Consider the following 19,484-nt stretch of genomic DNA (forward strand, 5'->3'; position numbering starts at 1 on the left):
TGGGTTGAGGTTTTTAAATCACCATGTAAATCTGCCTGACAGGTGTGTCTGCTTCTCTTTCATAAAGTGAAGTATGGCTAACTGTTCTATTACTTTTTCAGTGCCTGCTCTTATTGCTTGCTTAGTTGATGGGAACTGGGGAGCATTATTTAAATTTTTATGGTAGCATTTTTTTTTGGACTGATGATTTTACTTGACATAATGGTGAAAAATCACCCCTGTCTAATTACCTGTAGTTTATTCAAAACACACAAAATATACAATGTTTATAGCATTTTCCTTTTGTAAATGCAATGCTTTCAAATGCATAAAGCACCATAGTAAAAACAGTTTACAGATAGAAGGGAAAGAAGGGAAATCCTACTTGTATCGTAGCTCACTGACAGAGGCATGTGCACTCACTGATCCTCTAAGCTTTTTTTTTTTTTTCAGTCAATTGGTTGGATTGCATTTGTTTTTTGTTTTATTTTGTTTGTTTGTTCCTTTTTATATATGGTTGTGGTTAAATTCTAAAAATGTCACAAGCCTATTTTAGAGCATTTATGTAAGCTACTCTTCTGTCACCTTCCAGTTGGAGTGTTGTTCTAGTTAGAGAAGTGGCCTGCTTCGTGACATAGCTAATGGAAGAAGCGAATTTACTGTGGGCTAGAGAAAGTGATGCTTGGTGATTGTTAGCTCATGGCCTGGGTTTGGTTGGTATTTCTTATTAGGAGATATTTTGTTTCTTTAGGTCACATGTCTTAAGTGAGAAGGAGGCATGTCCTAAATACTAAGTACAAATCTGAGTAATGCTAAGAATAAAAAAACCTTAAATTTTTTCTAATTGACAATACCCTGATCTTTAAAATAAACACATGCTGAAGCTGGGGTATGTCTCAGTAGAAGACCATCTGCCTAGAGTGGGTGATACAAAAGCAGATCTTAGAGCTTTTACAATAAAACTCCTGGTGGTGGCTTTGGTGATTCTCATTTCCTCTGAAACGTTTCTCTAAAACAGAGTCCCATGACACACATGGAGCCTTTGACACTCTGGGGACTTACTTTTCTTTATTGCTACAGTCATGATGAATAAGATTTGTATGACAGTTAAGTGGATCTCCTACCTACCCCCCCATCCCACTGCACCACACCCCACCCCTCACTCTCATTTGGTGCTAGTGATTGAGCCCAAGATTTTCTGCAAATAGGAAGGCCCTCGACCACGGAGCCTCAGCGCATTCTACCCTCGCCCAGCACTGAAGATTGAACCAAGAGCCTTGTATGTGCTCAGCAGGCTTGGCTGTCTCTTTAGAGTAACTGGAAACTGTCTTTCAGTCTCTATGCTGCTGTCATCCGTAGTGTGACACATAAGGAAGCACATGGAGAAAGCTGAGGATGTAGTCAACATAATGTGCAAATGGTGGGGGACCGACCCCACAGAGCTCACACCAATCTTGGGATCTGAACACTTTGGTCAATGTTTGTTTTCACATATTTAATACAGTAAGTATCAGCATATTGTGGCACAAATGATAATAATTTATACAAGAAGTATGTTAAAAGAATATTACATGTAATTTGTGAGATAGGCTGAGTTAATCAAGAGGGCATCAAGGAGACATTTGTCTGTATGTTTATTTCAGCAACAATGTGTTTTATTTCTGTTGCTGGTGTGAAAATGCATATCAAATTAATGGATAGTTGAAAGTTATGGTACAAATTAATAATAAGGAAACCAACTAAGACAGGGGAAAGGCTTGAATGGACACTTTACTCAAAGAAGTATTGGATATCAGATGTGCACCTGAAAAGATGATCAACTAGACGTGTCCATAGAAAAATGCAGATTGAAACCATAAGGAGCTATCATCACACACGTGTTAGAAAAGCTAAAGTCAGTGTAACTGACAGAATCAAGTGCTGGCGAGGATGTGAAGCAACTAGAACCTCTCCCATGTCGCTGTGGGATGGCTCGTTTTGCCTTAGGTTGCCAGTCTTATAATAAAATGCACTTAGCGTATGACCCTAACTGCTCACTCTTGGAAATTTACCAAAGAACAATGAAAACATAGGTGCATAGAGACACATGAAAACCTGTAAGGCTTTGCTTACAGTTTTAAGAATTGAAGATAACCCTCATGATCTTGTAATTGGGCTGAGATAACTAGATACCTAAGCTATAGTATGCCTAATACAGTGAAGTAATATTCAGAAAGGAAAAGAAGAAAGCTATTATTTCTATTAAGAACATGGATGAATCTCATATACACTATGCTGATGTGAAAAAAGCCAGACTCAAATATGTTACATCTGTGGTTGGTGTATATGACATTCTAGAAGGGAGAAACTATCTAGAGGGAGGTCAGACAATGGCACTTCAGTATTTATCAAGGTGTAGAGTTGGAGCCATGGAATTGATGACAAAAAGGAGGCCGTGTGTTAGACTGAGAGAAATGCTCTGCGTCTAGGTTGTGGTGATGGTCACTCAACATAGTTGTCAGAACTGGAATGGAGAAATGGGGGAAAAGTGGAGACAGAGCCCACAGAGATTTCGGACCCCAGAGACCATCATCAGGGTGCAGATCTAATTTTTATTGCTCAGTTCAAGGCCTACATACAACTTTTCAGCCATAAAAGTGTGGCTATTCAATCAAGGGCCAAGCTGGGCATTACACGCTCTGCTGTCTTGCTGAATCTAATTTGCTTGCCCATGACTCTGTAGGGAAGAAGGCCCATCACCCAGGAGGATTTCTGTGGAGGCAGAGGAAGCGGCCATCACACTGGGCCTGGGTCTTTTGTTCTGTCTGACTGGTTTGCTGGGTGTCACTTTAGATCTCAGGTTGTATACATCCTGATGAGGATTTCTGGAGCATGTGCAGGAGTCCATGTGGTCTTGCATTCCCTTACACTTCTTCCTCACTAGGCTCCCTCAGATCCCTGCAACTCAACATACATGCTGCAGATATTTGTCAAAACCCATGGAACTCCATACCAGGAAAGGGTGGATTTTAACTGTATAGAAATAACATCTTCATAAACCTGGCTAGGAGAATAAGGGAAGAAGTATGAGTTCTCTCTCTCTCTCTCTCTCTCTCTCTCTCTCTCTCTCTCATTAGTCATGAACAAGTGAATTGTCAAGTTGTACTTTGAAAATTAAGAATGGTAAAAATCTTTACTAATCCTACAACTGATAGAGGGCTTATATCCAAAATATACAAAGAACTCAAGAAGTTAGACTACAGGGAGACAAATAACCCTATTAAAAAATGGGGTTCAGAGCTAAACAAATAATTCACAGCTGAGGAATGCCGAATGGCTGAGAAACACCTAAAGAAATGTGCAACATCTTTAGTCATAAGGGAAATGCAAATCAAAACAACCCTGAGATTTCACTTCACACCAGCGAGAATAGCTAAGATCAAAAACTCAGGTGACAGCAGATGCTGGCGAGGATGTGGAGAAAGAGGAACACTCCTCCATTGTTGGTGGGATTGCAGACTGGTACAACCATTCTGGAAATCAGTCTGGAGGTTCCTCAGAAAATTGGACATTGAACTACCTGAGGACCCAGCTATACCTCTCTTGGGCATAGACCCAAAAGATGCCCCAACATATAACAAAGACACATGCTCCACTATGTTCATAGCAGCCTTATTTATAATAGCCAGAAGCTAGAAAGAATCCAGATGCCCTTCAACAGAGGAATGGATACAGAAAATGTGGTACATCTACACAATAGAATACTACTCAGCTATAAAAAACAATGACTTTATGAAATTCACAGGCAAATGGATGAAAGTAGAAAATATCATCCTGAGTGAGGTAACCCAGTCACAGAAAAACACACATGGTATGCACTCATTGATAAGTGTATATTAGCCCAAATGCTTGAATTACCCTAGATGCACAGAACACATGAAACTCGAGAAGGATGACCAAAATGTGAATGCTTCACTCCTTCTTTAAAAGGGGAACAAGAATACCCTTGGCAGGGAAGAGAGAGGCAAAGATTAAAACAGAGACTGAAGGAACACCCATTCAGAGCCTGCCCCACATGTGGCCCATACATATACAGCCACCAAACTAGATAAGATGGATGAAGCAAAGAAGTGCAGGCCGACAGGAACCAGATGTAGATCTCTCCTGAGAGACACAGCCAGAATATGGCAAATACATAGGCGAATGCCAGCAGCAAACCACTGAACTGAGAACGGGACCCCCATTGAAAGAATCAGAGAAAGGACTGGAAGAGCTTGAAGGGGCTCGAGACCCCATATGAACAACAATGCCAACCAACCAGAGCTTCCAGGGACTAAGCCACTACCTAAAGACTATACATGGACTGACCCTGGGCTCCAACCTCATAGGTAGCAATGAATATCTTAGTAAGAGCACCAGTGGAAGGGGAAGCCCTTGGTCCTGCCAAGACTGATCCCCCAGTGAACAGGATTGTTGGGGGGAGAGCAGTAATGGGGGGAGAGTGGGGAGGGAACACCCATATAGAAGGGGAGGGGAGAGGCTGGGGAATGTTGGTCCGGAAACTGGGAAAGGGAATAACAATCGAAATGTAAATAAGAAATACCCAAGTTAATAAAGATGAAAAAAAAACTAAGAATGGGAGCAGGTAGCTGAGGAGGTGAATGGTATATGAAATGAAGATGTCATAAACAAAACCTTTGATTTTGTATACTCTAGAGAGAAGATAGATGCATACAGATAGATATATAGATGATAGATACATAGATAGGTGATATCTATCTATCTATCTATCTATCTATCTATCTATCTATCTATCTATCTATCTATCTATCTATCTATCAGAGTGAGTCTGAACCTTGGTAAAGAACCAGAGAAATGTATGAGGCATAGTCATTCCTGTTCTTTGTCTTAGATGCTTACCATCATACACTGATAAGAAGGCACCTTAGTATTGTTGCGTGAAAAGAAAAGGCACCCACGCTAGTGCCAGCTAATTCCTAGTAATGTGGTTTCCCCTCTGCCAGGATCTCTATGGTCCCCAACCATGCTCTGGATCCTACTCACATTCCCAGCCATCTGCCCCCTGTGGTTAGCTGTCACAAATCACCATAACCCAATAAAAGCAAAACTCTAGAGGCAGAGAGTGGGCAGCCTTGTCTAGTCCCTGACTTTAGTGGGATTACTTCAAGTTTCTCTCCATTTAGTTTGATGTTGGCTACTGGTTTGCTGTGTATTGCTTTTACTATGTTTAGGTATGGGCCTTGAATTCCTGATCTTTCCAAGATGTTTAACATGAAGGGGTGCTGAATTTTGTCAAATGCTTTTCAGCATCTAATGAAATGATCTTGTAGTTTTTGTCTTCGAGTTTATGTGGTGGATTATGTTGATGGATTTCCATATATTGAATCATCCCTGCATCCTTGGGATGAAGCCTACTTGATCATGATGGATGATTGTTTTGACGTGTTCTTGAGTTCAGTTTGGGAGAATTTTAGTGAGTATCTTTGCATCAAAATTCATAAGGGAAATTGGTCTGAAGTTATCTTTCTTTGTTGGGCCTTTGTGTGGTTTTGCTGCCCACTCTCTCTCTACCTATTCAATATAGTATTTGAAGTTCTAGCGAGAGTAATTAGACAACAAAAGGAGGTCAAAAGGATACAAATTGGAAAGAAGTGAAAATATCACTATCTGCAGATGATATGAGAGTATACTTAAGCTACCCCCAGAATTCCACCGGAGAATTCCTACAGCTGATAAACAACTTCAGCAAAGTGGCTGGATATAAAATTAACTTAAACAAATCAGTAGCCCCTCTATTCAAAGGATAAATGGGCTAACAATGAAATTAGGGAAATGACACCCTTCACAATAGTCACAAATAATATAAAATACCTCGGTGTGACTCTAACCAAATAAGTGAAATATCTGTATGACAAGAACTTCAAGTCTTTGAAGAAAGAAATCAAAGAAAACCTCAGAAGATAGAAAGATTTCCCATGTTCATGGCTTGGCAGGATTAATGTAGTAAAATGGCCATCTTGCTGTAAGCAATCTATAGGTTCAATGTAATCCCCATCAAAATTTCAACTCAATTCTTCATAGAGTTAGAGAGAAATTCTCAAATTCATCTAGAATAACAAAAAACTCAGGATAGTGAAAACTATTCTCATATATTTGGTTGTGAGCCTAGCCTTTAACGGCTGAGCCATCTCTCCAGCCCGAAAACTATTCTCAACAATAAAAGAACATCTGGGCGAATCACCATTCCTGACCTCAAGCTGTATTGCAGAGCAATAATGATAAAAACTGTATGGTATTGGTACAGAGACAGACAGGAAGACCCAGAAATGGCCATTTGATCTTTGAGAAAGGAGGTAAAAACATATAGTGGAAAAAATACAGCTTTTCCAACAAATGGTGGTGGTTCAACTGGCAGTCAGCTTGTAGAAGATTGCAAATTGATCCATTCTTATCTCCTTGTACAAAGCTCAAGTCCAAGTGGATCAAGGACCTTCAAATCAAACTAGATACACTCAAACTAACAGAAGAGAAAGTGGGAAGAGCCTCGAACACACGGGCACTGGGGAAAATTTCCTGAACAGAACACCAATGGCTTATGCTCTAAGATCGAGAATTGACAAAGGGGGCCTCACAAAATTGCAAAGCTTCTGTAAGGCAAAGAACACTGTCATTAGGACAAAATGACCACCAACAGATTGGGAAAAAATCTTTACCAATTCTACATCGGATAGAGGGCTAATATCCAATATATACAAAAAACTTAAGAAGTTAAATTCCAGAGAACCAAATAACCCTATTAAAAACTGGGGTACAGAGCTAAAAAAAATTCTCAGCTGAGGAATATCGAATGACTGAAAAGTACCTAAAGAAATGTTCAACATCCTTGTCATCAGGGAAATGCAAATCAAAACAACCCTGAGATTCCACCTCACACCAGTCAGAATGGCTAAGATCAAAAACTCAGGTGACAGCAGATGCTGGCGAGGATGTGGAGAAAGAGGAACACTCCTCCATTTTTGGTGGGATTGAAAGTTGGTGCAACCATTCTGGAAATCAGTCTGGAGTTTCCTCAGAAAATTGGAGATAGTACTACCTGAGGACCAAGCTATACCTCTCCTAGGCTTATACCCAAAAGATGTTCCAACATATAACAAGGACACATGCTCCACTATGTTCATAGCAGCCTTATTTATAATAGCCAGAAGCTGGAAAGAACCCAGAATGGATACAGAAAATGTGGTACATCTACACAGTGGAATACTATTCAATGAATTGGACACTAATTGTATGGAATACTAACAATACTTCATAAATTCTCAGGCAAATGGATGGATCTAGAAAATATCCTGAGTGAGGTAACTCAGTCACAAAAGTACACACATGATATGTACTCACTGATAAGTGGATATTGGACAAAGTGCTTGGAATACCCATGATACAATTCATGGACCACATGGAGTTCAAGAGAAGGAAGACTAAAGAGTGGATTCTTCAGTCCTACTTAGAAGGGGGGACAAAATAATCAAGGGAAGTAGAGGATGAGAGGGACTTGGAAGGAAGAGAGGAGGGGGAGGGGAAGGGGCAGAATCAGGTATGGCAGGAGATGGAGGAGATGTACGGAGAGGGGTTCTGGAAAGTGAACAGAGGTGCACAGTAGTGGGGGATGGAGGACTGGGGGTAGCAACAGGAAAGTTCCAGATGCCAGGAAAGCAAGAGGCTCCCAGGACCCCACAGGGACGGCATTAGCTGAAATACCCTACCTAGGGGAGGGAGAACCTGTGGAGACCACGTCCAGAGGTTAGGCATGATCCCCCGGTTGATGGATAGGGCCATCCAACGATCTCCAAAATTTTAAGCCAGAATCGCTCCCGTCTGAAGGAAATACAGAGACTAAAGGGAAGACCATCCAGATACTGTTCCATCTGGGGTCCACCCCATATGCAGACACCCAAACCAGGCACTATTGCTGATGCCAAGAGCTTGCTGACAGGAGCATGATATAGCTGTCTTCTGAGAGGCTCTGACAGATCCTGACCAATACAGATGCCGATGCTCAAAGCCAACCATTGGACTGATCACAGGGACCCCAATGGAGGAGTTAGGGGAAGGACTGCAGGTTGATGGGGCCTTACCTGGCATTAATAGGAGGGGAGAGCCTTGGTCCTGTGAAGGCTTGATGCCCCCGTGTAGAGTAATGCTAAGGCAGTAAGGCTGGAATGTGGGTAGGTGGGGGAGCACCTGCATAGAGTCAGGGTAAGGGGGATGGGATAGGGGACTTGGAAGGGGTTGGAAAGGGATAACATTTGAAATGTAAATAAATAAAATATCCAATTAAAAGAAACTCTAGAGGCTGAAATTTACCAGATTTATATTAGTAAATTCCCAACCCACAAAATGCCCATAGAGTGAACTCAAAACTCCATTGATGTAAACACAGGCTACACACCTGATGGGGCAAACACACCCCATTTGTTATTTCATCATCTATCTAAGAAATCCTCAATACTTATGGCTCCCAGGACTGTGTGGTTCTGGCTCCTCTTCCTCTCTTGTAGATTCCTCTCCTTCTCCCCCTCTGTCCCTCTGTCTCTGTACTCATCTCTAAAACTCTGAGCCCGCCTTCTTTTACCACTGCCCAATCACAGGCTCTCGCCTTCTCTTTCACCTGCCCTTACCTGCTTACAGACAGCAATCTGCATAGTACTTGTAATCTCTTCACAAACGTTTGTTTAAAAGGTAGATGTGATTCAGGTTTTAAGTTTCTCGTGGCCAGGTCTGTTTTGTGTGTATCATAATCTACAGCAAAAGCTACGTATTAGGTGGTGTTTGCTGACTAACAGACACTCAGTTCTGAGTATCTTGGGTGAGGCTAACAGATGCCACAGGGACGACCTAGTTTGCTGCTTCCTATAGTTGCTCTGAGAATCAGAAGAGGCCATGTTTCTTTAAGCACCTGCATGTATTGAGTTAACACAGGATGGTTTATTAACAATGAAAATAACTAAGTATAGCAGTAAACAGTTGAAGTTCAGTTCCAGAGAACAGTCCACAAGCAAGGCATCGGTGAGTTCTATAGGAATGATGCATTGACTTACAGTTCTGTTCGACTCAGTGCCTTCTTTTTGTCTGATGAAGAGAATTTGGTGTGTAGGAGCCTTGTGTTAGACACCGATGACTTCAGTTATGAAGTTTAACAAATCAGGAGTGGAAGATGAGCCCATCAAGGGACCCTGAAGGAGTATATCAGCCCAGAGAGCACTTCTTCACATGTACTTCGTACATTCACTAGCAGTTCACTCTCATTTGCTGAAAACTTGTCCCATGCAGCATACAGCCTTGATCCTCAGGAATACAGTTGTGGAGTCCCTGATGCCAGTGCTGAAGGTTTCAGCCACGATTCTTACATGTTCTTTATATGTTTACACATGTTCTAACATGTTCTTTCACATGTACACATGATTCTAACATGTTCTTTATACATGTACACACAGTTAAAGAGCTTTCCATTTATTCTTTGATTCTTGTATCATATGTCATGCATACATACTCTATATTGAGATCAACAAATATTTGTGTGCCTTGATTTGAAAACTCTTTTCAGGATATTAGGAAATTATCTAATGAGTTCTACTAGCAATATGGCTTTGGCCAGTTGGCTTACTTCTTATTTTCTTTCTTGTAAAAGCAGCAAATATGATCAGCATTGCTGTGGTCTTTGTGTTTCTGGAAGAATCATTAGGAAAGATTGATCAGCTCTGGAGTTCTGTGGGCATAAGACACTGGCTTTGTTCAGGACCTCTTTGTCATTAGTTAGTCAAAGGGAAGAGAGTACACTGATAAATTTTTATGTTTCTCCAGGGAGAGTCACTCCAGGGCAGCTCATGTCCTATATTCAGCTCTTCAAGAACAACCTCAGAGCTCTTACAAATCATTGTGGGCTTCTACAGCTAGGGATGGCCACAGTTCAAACTCTGAAGCACCCACAGACTGCCAAGTGGGATAACTTCCTGGCATTTGAAAGGCTTCTTCTACAGGTATGTTGCTGTGTAAACTTAACAATATGTTACTAATTGAAGTTTTGACTTCCAGGAATACACTTTGATGTCTGTTATAATCTGAGTAATCACATTGTTGACACGTACGATTGTAGTTTGGATGAGAATGTTCCCTGTGGGGTCAGGTATTTGAATACTTGGTTCCTGGTTGGTGGCGCTATTTGGATAGGTTTAGGAGAGGGGGTCTTGATGGAGGAAGTAAGACACTGTGGACAGGACAAGTCCCAGTTTGCTTTCTCTCCTTTGTGCTTGTGGTTTAAGGTGTGAGCAGGCATGACTGCTGCTTCACTTCCCTGTTGTGAAGGTGATGGACTCTTATTCCTCTGGAACCATAAGCACAAAGAAAACCTTGGTTATGATGTCGTTATCACAGCAGTAGGAAACCAACTAATACGTGTGCTCTGTATCAGGTCCTCTAAATGCCATCTCTATAAAACATAGCGATGTCCTTCTGGGACGGATCACTTAAGAGAGCGTACAAAGCAGGCGTGAGTATCCTGGACCATGTCTTCAGAAGCCCACAGGAGGAATTTCTCTAGGGCGTGTTGTTTGGGGAGCTCATTCAGTCACAGACTGCTTAGTAAACTCACAGTATTGAGTTTACTTTGTATACTCAAGTTTCAGTAGGGGATGTTTCTGAGAATGATGTCTGTTCCTAGAACACTCTTCTCAGTATGGTGTCCAGTATTTTATATTATACAAGTTACCCATATCTTAGAGTAGTCCGTGGCTGCCTTTTGTGTAAATTTACAATAATAGTAGATAAGAATAGCTTAGAGTTACTGGCTATTCATCTTTCCTCTTCTTTTATTTATTTATTTTTTTGTTTTGCTCACTTTTTATTAATTTTTTTAACAAAATCTAGATATTAGGCTTTTAAAAGTTATATGCTAAAAATATTTCACCCAGTTTGTGGCTTGTCTTTTGATATTGATTCCTGTTTATATAATCTAGTTAATAAATACTATCCTATATGGTTTGTGTATGTTATTAATCCTTTTAGAGTCTTTTTTTTTTACTAAAAAATAACTTTTATTTTGAAATTTGATTTAAAAAATCTTGTTGTTGTTGTACTTTTGTTTTTTTAAGCAGGGTCTCTTGAGGGTTAGGTGCATCTTCTCTGACTGAACCCAGATCCAGCAGTCCTCTGCTGTATGTGTTGGAGGCCTCATCTCAGCTGGTGATGATGCCTGGTTGGTGGCTCTGTGTCTGAGAGATCTCGGGAGTCCAGATTAATTGAGACTGCTGGTCCTCCTACAGGGTCGCCCTCCTCAGCTTCCTCCAGCTTTTCCCTAATTCAACCACAGGGTCAGCAGTTTCTGTTCCTTGATTGGGTACACATATCTGTATCTGACCCTTTTAGCTCCTTGTTGGGTCTTTCGGAGAGCAGTCATGATAGGACCCTTTTTGTGAATGCCCCATAGCTTCAGTAATGGTGTCAGGTCTTGGGGCCTCCCTTGAGCTGGATCCCAGCCTGTTGCTGGATCTTCTTTTTCTCAGACTCTTTTCCCTTTCCATCCCTGTACTTCTTTCAGACAGGAAGAATTATGGGTCAGAGCTTTGACTGTAGGATAGCAACCCCATCCCTCAATTGATGCCCTGTCTTTCTGCTGGAGGTGGGGTCAACAAGTTCCCTCTCCACACTGTATGGCTTTTCATCTAGGGTTGCCCTTTGAGTCCTGAGGGCATCTCACTTCCCAGGTCTCTGGTACATTCTAGAGCATCCTCCTTCCTCCTTCCTCCCAAGGTCACCTGTTTCCATTTTTTCTGCTGGCCCTCAGACTTCAGTTCTTTTCCCCCCCGCCCAATACCAAATCATGTTTACCCCTCCCCTCACCCCCATTCACTTTCCCTCCCTTATCCCTCCCTCCTTACCCCCTTGTAGTTGCTTTTCTCTCCCTCCCAAATGGAACTGAGGCATCCTCACTTGGGCCCTTCAGCTCGTTGACCTTTTTGAGTTCTGTGGACTGAATCTTGGATATTCTGTACTTTTTAAAAAAATTATTATTATGGCTAATATCTACTTATTAGTGAGAACATACCGTGCATGTCCTTTTGGGTCTGAGTTACCTCACTCAGGATGACATTTTCTAGTTGCATCCATTTGCCTGCAAAATTCAGGACATCCTCATTCTTATAGCAAAGTAGTATTCTGTTGTGTAAATGAACCACATTTTCTGTGTCCATTCTTCAGTCATGGGGCATCTGGTTTATTTCCAGCTTCTGGCTATCACAGGTAGGCTGCTATGAACATTGTGGAACCTGTGCCCCTGCGGCATGGTGGGATATTAGGTATATTCCCAAGAGTGGTGTTGCTGGGTCTTTAGGTAGGTCTATTTCCAATTTTCTGAGGAACCTCCAAATTGATTTTCAGAGTGGTTGTACTAGCTTGCAATCCTACCAGCAATGGAGGAGTGTTCCTCTTTCTTCACATCCTCACCAACATGTGTTGTCACCTGATACCCACTCTCTCCCCTGATCAAATTCACAGCCTGCTGTGAAAAATTCAACTTGGGCTCTGGAATACAAAGCTACTGAATCAGGCTTTTAACTAGGAGTTTATTCAAAATAAACTCTTATTTACCAACAGTGATTATAATTTTAAAAAATAGGTGATGGAAGGTTTTTATAACTCTCTCCTCCTCATCCCCAGAGTCCACAGCAGTGTTTTACGTGTATTTATAGTAATTGTCAAATTATTCTGTTTACAAATGGCACAGGCTGAACCCAGACACAGAGACTTGTGATACTAATCATGGGTGTGATCATAAAGCAACTTTCTTTTCTTAAGGAATTGTATTATTTTAAATTAAATTTTTTCAGTTTTCAACTGGGGCATTGATTTTCTAAAAATTACTTTATGATTTTATTTTCTATGTGTGGGTATTTTATGTACATATATTTGAGCCCAGAATTGGGTGTTGGATCCCGGGAGCTGAAGTTGCACCTTTGTGAGCCATTGTATTGGTGCTGGGAATGAAACCCAGAGAGCAGCCAGTGCTCTCAACTGCTGGGCCGTCTCTCCAGCACTTGCACTAATTTATTTTAATGTGTTAAATTTAGTTTTAACTGATGTGTCAAACACCAACCATTGTGCATATGATAGAATACCATGATGTTTTGATTTATGTGTATGTTGTGTAGTGTTCAAGGCAGATAAACATAGCCCTGACTTACTTTTCATGATAAAAACTTCGCATGTCCTTTGACAGGCTGTTTGAAATGTGTGGTCTGCGGCCGTTCCCTAGAGCAGCTGTGCCGTGCAGCCCCAGCACAGTAGGACCGTAGGGTTAGTCTCCTTCTTAAATAAAACCTGCACTTACTGAGCTTGGCACTCAGGATGTGGAATTTCCCATTTTTATAAAATAGCAAGAAAATGTAGGGAAGCAAGCGAACCTGAGGTGTGAGTGCGGTGTCTTGTGTTGCTGTAGCACTGAATGGAACTAGAGGCACACGTCACTGAGGTTGCACGTAGCAAGTGCTCAGTCAGTAGGAACTGCCATGTGCTCTTTCAGTGAGCAAACTGCTTAAAATGTCTGTCACTCATGTCATGCTTTATATATTCTCTCCTGTACTCTGTTTTCCTAAGTTAAAATTTATTGAAGAAAAGTGAGTGCCACTCAGAAAAATGTAGCATGCTGAGTTACTGTTTGATAATGCTCAACGGCAATTTTCTTAAGTCCTCGGTATACAGTTGATGTTTTTATGCTAATTGTCACCGGAAAAGGCTTTTATTGGGCATAATATAATTTACAGTGGTTATAAAATGCTAGCAAGCTATGGAGTAGAGGAAGCAGCTGTGTTTATACTTCCTATAGCACACACTTTGTAAATATATGTCTCACTCTACTTTTGCTCTTGCTTTATATACAACTATCCAATTTGGAAAATAGTTTTTAAATGAAAAACTAAATGAATTATAAATCAACTCAAGCTTATGCAGGTATAATATTGCCTTAGCTTAAATTGTATCTGTCTTTGCAGTCAATGAAAAATAAGCACACGATTTTTAAAGTTGCCAAAGTAGTTTTTTAAGGGTAAGACTTGGTTTCTGAATCTATTAAATTTTAGATTACCCGTTTCTAAAACAAACTACGTTTAGTACTAAATAGTAGTATATCTGCCAGTCTTGCAACATTGGCGACTTTGCCTTCTGAATTCCCTGATGCTTGTATTAGCTTTCAAGCCACATGGCTTGGCAATGTATATAATGCTCATTACTGCACTGCTCTTGACTGGCTGTCACCTTGGGAGGTCCTGTTTTATTATGCCTGTTTTCAGCCATTTATAATAATTAAGAGTGAGCTTTTCTGGGAAGAAGTTCCCACCAGCCTCCTTTTCTTTGGCCAAAGGCCATGGTAGCAGAGTCCTTATGTCCCACAACATTGCTCCCATTTGCAAGCCATGGATGATGACACTGAGTAAAGACGGAGCGAGGAAGTAGAAAACAGTGATCCTATAACTCGTCCTTGGTGCTGTTCCAGAGACGAGGAATTCATATAGCATTTTTTTCTGAGGACAGTGGTAGAGTGTGCTTTTCACAAAAATACACTGAAAATAATCCCAGGGCTGGAGCGATGGCTCAGCAGACACGGGCGCCTGGCTGCTCTTCCAGAGGACCCGGGTTTGCATCCCAGTGCCCACATGGCAGTGTACAACTGTCTGTAACTTCAATCCCAGGATATGTGATGCCCTCTTCTGGCCCCCTTCGGCTGTGCTTGCATGTGGTATGAAGATGAATATATGGGCAAAACACCTGTGCACATAAAAATAACATATAAGACACTGAAAAGGAAAGAAAATCATCCCAGAGAGAGGCAGTGAGGCAGAGCAGACGGACGTCATCCTCGTAGTCTCCGCTTGGTCTCTCTTTCAGTCTCCCTATTGTCTGCTACTAGCACTGATGCTCCGTTTTCCTCTTGGACGGTCCTTCCCCAGAGGGTGCAGCAGAGCTTTGTGCCCCTCAACAAGAACACAGGAATGATATAGAAAATGTGGTACATCTACACAATGGAATATTACTCAGCTATTACAATGACTTCATGAAATTCATAGGCAAATGGATGGAACTGGAAAATATCATCCTGAGTGAGGGAACCCAGTTACAAAAGAACACACATGGTATGCACTTACTGATAAGTGGCTATTAGCCTAAAAGCTTGGAATCCCTAAGAAAATATTCACAGATCATATGAAGCCCAAGAAGAAGGAAAACCAAAATGTGGATGCTTCATTTCTTCTTAGAAGGGAAAACAAAATACTCATGGAAGGAAATACAGGGACAAAGAGTGGAGCAGGGACTGAAGAAAAGGTCATCCAGAGACTGTCCCATCTGGGGATCCATCCCATATGCAGCTACCAAACCCAGTCACTATTGCTGATGTCAAGTGCTTGCTGACAGGAGCCAGATATAGGTGTCCCCTGAGAGGCTGTGCCAGAGCCCTACTGATACAGATAAGGATGGGTACACCTACCCATTGGACTGAACAAGGGGAACCCAATGGAGGAGTTAGAGAAAGGACTGAGGGAACTGAAGGGGTTTGCAATATCATAGGAGGAACAACAGTATTAGCCAACTAGACCCCACCAGAGCCCCCAGGGACTAAACCACCAACCAGTGGCACATATCTTAATTGACACAACCTGTGACTTTCTTTTCTCTTCAGTTCAGAACTCCTGATTCACTGGAGGTCACCTTTAAAGTTGACGGGCGTGAAAAGCATGCCTTTTCTCTGTCACTTTTTCCTCTCTCTAGGGAAGCGCTTTACTTCAGGTTCTTTGCTGAGAGAAGAGAACTCCCAATCATAGAAGGAAAAACCAACCTGAAAAGCTGTTTCCAAAATAATGATTTCATTACATGCATTAGCTATTTCTTGAGTACATGAGATCTGCAGACAGGGAAGCAGTGAAACCAAGGAACTACATGATTCCTTGACTTTGCATACTCTACTCTGTAATGGGCATTAGACATCACTGTTATCAGCACTGTGGTAGCCTCTCTAGGAACACAGCCTTAACAGGGTTTCCTAGGCTAGCTCAAGTGTCTCAGTGTTGTGTTAGTATTCCCCTGTAAATACACCCTAGATTCCAACCAAGCAGATTATAAGTGAATTTCATGAACTATTGATTTAAACTAATTGTGTGTTTGAGAATGGTTAGGCTGAGTTTGACTGTGATCTTACTGCTGGTGATTATGAAAGCTGAGTTGCAAGCCAGTCTGTTTGATACTGAAACTCCCTTTAACTATGTATTTCTGGAGCCTTTGTAAGGTATCAGAATGACTTTGATAATTTTTCTGGCATCCCTCCATACTTGAGAACAGGAGTTTTCAGAATATAATAGTCTATATATCCTGCTAATAAGATGCCTAGTTCCTATAAATCAGTAACTTTCTCTGTGAATATCAGAGTCACTAAAATCCACCATTTCCAACTAATTTCTCTTTGATACTGGATATATGGTGTGTGTGTGTGTGTGTGTGTGTGTGTGTGTGTGTATGATGCTTGTGTGCATGTGCATGTGGAGGCCATATGTCAACACTGAGTGTTTTCCTCTATCAGCTCCCCACCTTATTTTTGGGAACACTGTCTCTCACTGAACCTGGACCTCACCATTTCGGCTAGGCTGGCTGCTCAGAGAGCCTGCTGAGATCTACCTGTTTCTACCTCCCAGTTCTGGGTTACTGATCCGTGCCACCACACCTGGGCTTTACATGGGCTCTGGGATCTGAATCAGGTCCTTGTGCTTGCACAGTGGAGTTTACCCATGATCCAACATAGCTTTACCCACTACCTCGCTTACATGCGTGGAGATGTCTCTTCCGGCTCTCAACTTACACTTTACCTTAGTGTTCACCCCCTCATAAGCCTTTGATTGGACCTATGTGACTTAACTCATTTGACGACAAGGATGTTTATCACCTTGACTTCACCTTTTTAAAAACAGAATATCTTATTTTAATGTTCTTGATATGGACTCATTAAGGCATTATAATTTTGAACATTGAGGGGAGAGGGAGGAGGAGAGAGAAAAATATGAAACAATTTTCATGAACTTCTTGTGTATTTATTGAGCATGAGGGCATTGCCAGGTTAAGAGTGAGTGAATTTGTGCCAAGCACCTGATTAGGACAGGACTCACAATGTAGATCGTGCAAACTATTGCTCTGAAACTAGACTTGTCTCAAACGTGATGATATCATATGTTAGCCAGAGTTAGTAATCAGGCAAAGTAAGTTTAAGACTGACAATTTTAGTTCTTAGTGTGTTAAGGGCCTACCAAAAATGTTTGTCTTTATGCTAGTAGTCAAAGGTGCACACATGTGGGAGGGTCTTCATTGAGTGAAAAACAGGAGTAACATAACTGTAGCAGTGAATTCTTTAAACTGCTTTGGCTCCCAGTGGGCCACGCGCATGCCCAAGAGTTCTCTGTTCTCTTGATTCAGAAATGAAAGAGACTAGCTGGGCATTTATAAACCTCCCCATGGATTGCATACTGGTACAACCATTCTGGAAATCAGTCTGGAGGATCCTCAGAAAATTGGACATTGAACTGCCTGAGGATCCAGCTATACCTCTCTTGGGCATATACCCAAAAGATGCCCCAACATATAAAAAAGACACGTGCTCCACTATGTTCATTGCAGCCTTATTTATAATAGCCAGAAGCTGGAAAGAACCCAGATGCCCTTCAACAGAGGAATGGATACAGAAAATGTGGTACATCTACACAATGGAATATTACTCAGCTATCAAAAACAACGACTTTATGAAATTCGTAGGCAAATGGTTGGAACTGGAAAATATCATCCTGAGTGAGCTAACCCAATCACAGAAAGACATACATGGTATGTACTCATTGATAAGTGGCTATTAGCCCAAATGCTTGAATTACCCTAGATGCCTAGAAGAAATGAAACTCAAGACGGATGATCAAAATGTGAATGCTTCACTCCTTCTTTAAAAGAGGAACAAGAATACCCTTGGCAGGGGAGAGGCAAAGATTAAAACAGAGACTGAAGGAACACCCATTCAGAGCCTGCCCCACATGTGGCCCATACATATACAGCCACCCAATTAGACAAGATGGATGAAGCAAAGAAGTGCAGACCGACAGGAGCCGGATGTAGATCTCTCCTGAGAGACACAGCCAGAATATAGCAAATACATAGGCGAATGCCAGCAGCAAACCACTGAACTGAGAATAGGACCCCCGTTGAAGGAATCAGAGAAAGAACTGGAAGAGCTTGAAGGGGCTCGAGACCCCATATGTACAACAATGCCAAGCAACCAGAGCTTCCAGGGACTAAGCCACTACCCAAAGACTATACATGGACTGACCCTGGACTCTGACCTTATAGGTAGCAATGAATATCCTAGTAAGAGCACCAGTGGAAGGGGAAGCCCTGGGTCCTGCTAAGACTGAACCCCCAGTGAACTAGACTGGTGGGGGGAGGGCGGCAATGGGGGGAGGGTTGGGAGGGGAACACCCATAAGGAAGGGGAGGGGGGAGGGGAATGTTTGCCCGGATACCGGGAAAGGGAATAACACTCGAAATGTATATAAGAAATACTCAAGTTAATAAAAAAAAAAAAAAAAACAAAACCTCCCCCTGACTAGCACACACTCCCCTCCAGTATTCCTGGCGTAACACCTTCTAACTCTATATTTTATCTTTGCTGCCTTGTTACCTTTTGAGCAGCCCCCAGTGCCCCCAGTAGGGCTGCATTCCCTTTCTACCTACATTGCTGGATGGTTTCTCTCCTACAGCTCTTAAATCTGATCCCTCTGCTTCAGAGTCATAGTGATTCCCCCTCTTCCCCTCTCTCTCCGTCCCTTGCCTGCCCAGTCTCAGAGTCCAGCCCCATCTCTTCATTGTCAATCGAAGCCAGCTGGGGGCAGGGACCCTCGGTGTCTGGAAGTGTGGCTTTTGGGAGCCATTAAGACAAAGCACTAGAACCAATTCCCAACACACAACCTTATTCTGGTTTGCTTGACCAAAAGAAAATAATAATGATGTGTGTCTCACTCCACAGACTCCTCTGTCCTTAGCTCTGGTCCTAACTCCGTGCTGGCTATGCCAGAAGTGGATAGGATTATTATTTTCCTTTTTCTTTTTAAGCATCTATAATTTTTTGAGGAGTACTACGAATCAAACTCAATACCTTGCACGTGCTAGACAAGGACTTTACCCCTGGGCCACACTCTTAGGTATAACATATTGATGTCTAAAAATGAAAAGAAATAATAACATTATGTAATGAAATTTCTTTTACATTATGACACTTGCTCATGTCCATTTGTAGGACATCTTAGATATAACTTAAAGACATGGTTTTCTTTTTAAAATAATATTTGTGCTTCGAAAGTTCCATATATTTGTATAATATATATTTAACATTTTATAGATTGTTGGTTCTTTTTTTTCGGAGCTGGGGACCGAACCCAGGGC

At 41.7% G+C, this 19,484-nt stretch overlaps 1 protein-coding gene across 2 annotated transcripts in view; it reads left to right on the forward strand.

The window, feature by feature from the left end:
• The window catches only part of Scfd2 (sec1 family domain containing 2), a 332,032-nt gene that overhangs the window by 41,753 nt on the left and 270,795 nt on the right, over positions 1–19,484 (forward strand). For both annotated transcript variants that reach the window (XR_010057401.1, NM_001017499.1), the window contains exon 4: positions 9,838–10,013. Coding sequence is in view for 1 of the 2 variants with exons in the window: in NM_001017499.1 (NP_001017499.1) it covers positions 9,838–10,013 (176 nt within the window). In the remaining variant the exon portion in view is untranslated. The remainder of the gene's footprint in view (positions 1–9,837; positions 10,014–19,484) is intronic.

This window comes from Rattus norvegicus, chromosome 14, assembly GCF_036323735.1.
Source record: "Rattus norvegicus strain BN/NHsdMcwi chromosome 14, GRCr8, whole genome shotgun sequence".
In the NCBI taxonomy this organism is placed as follows: Eukaryota; Metazoa; Chordata; class Mammalia; order Rodentia; family Muridae; genus Rattus; species Rattus norvegicus.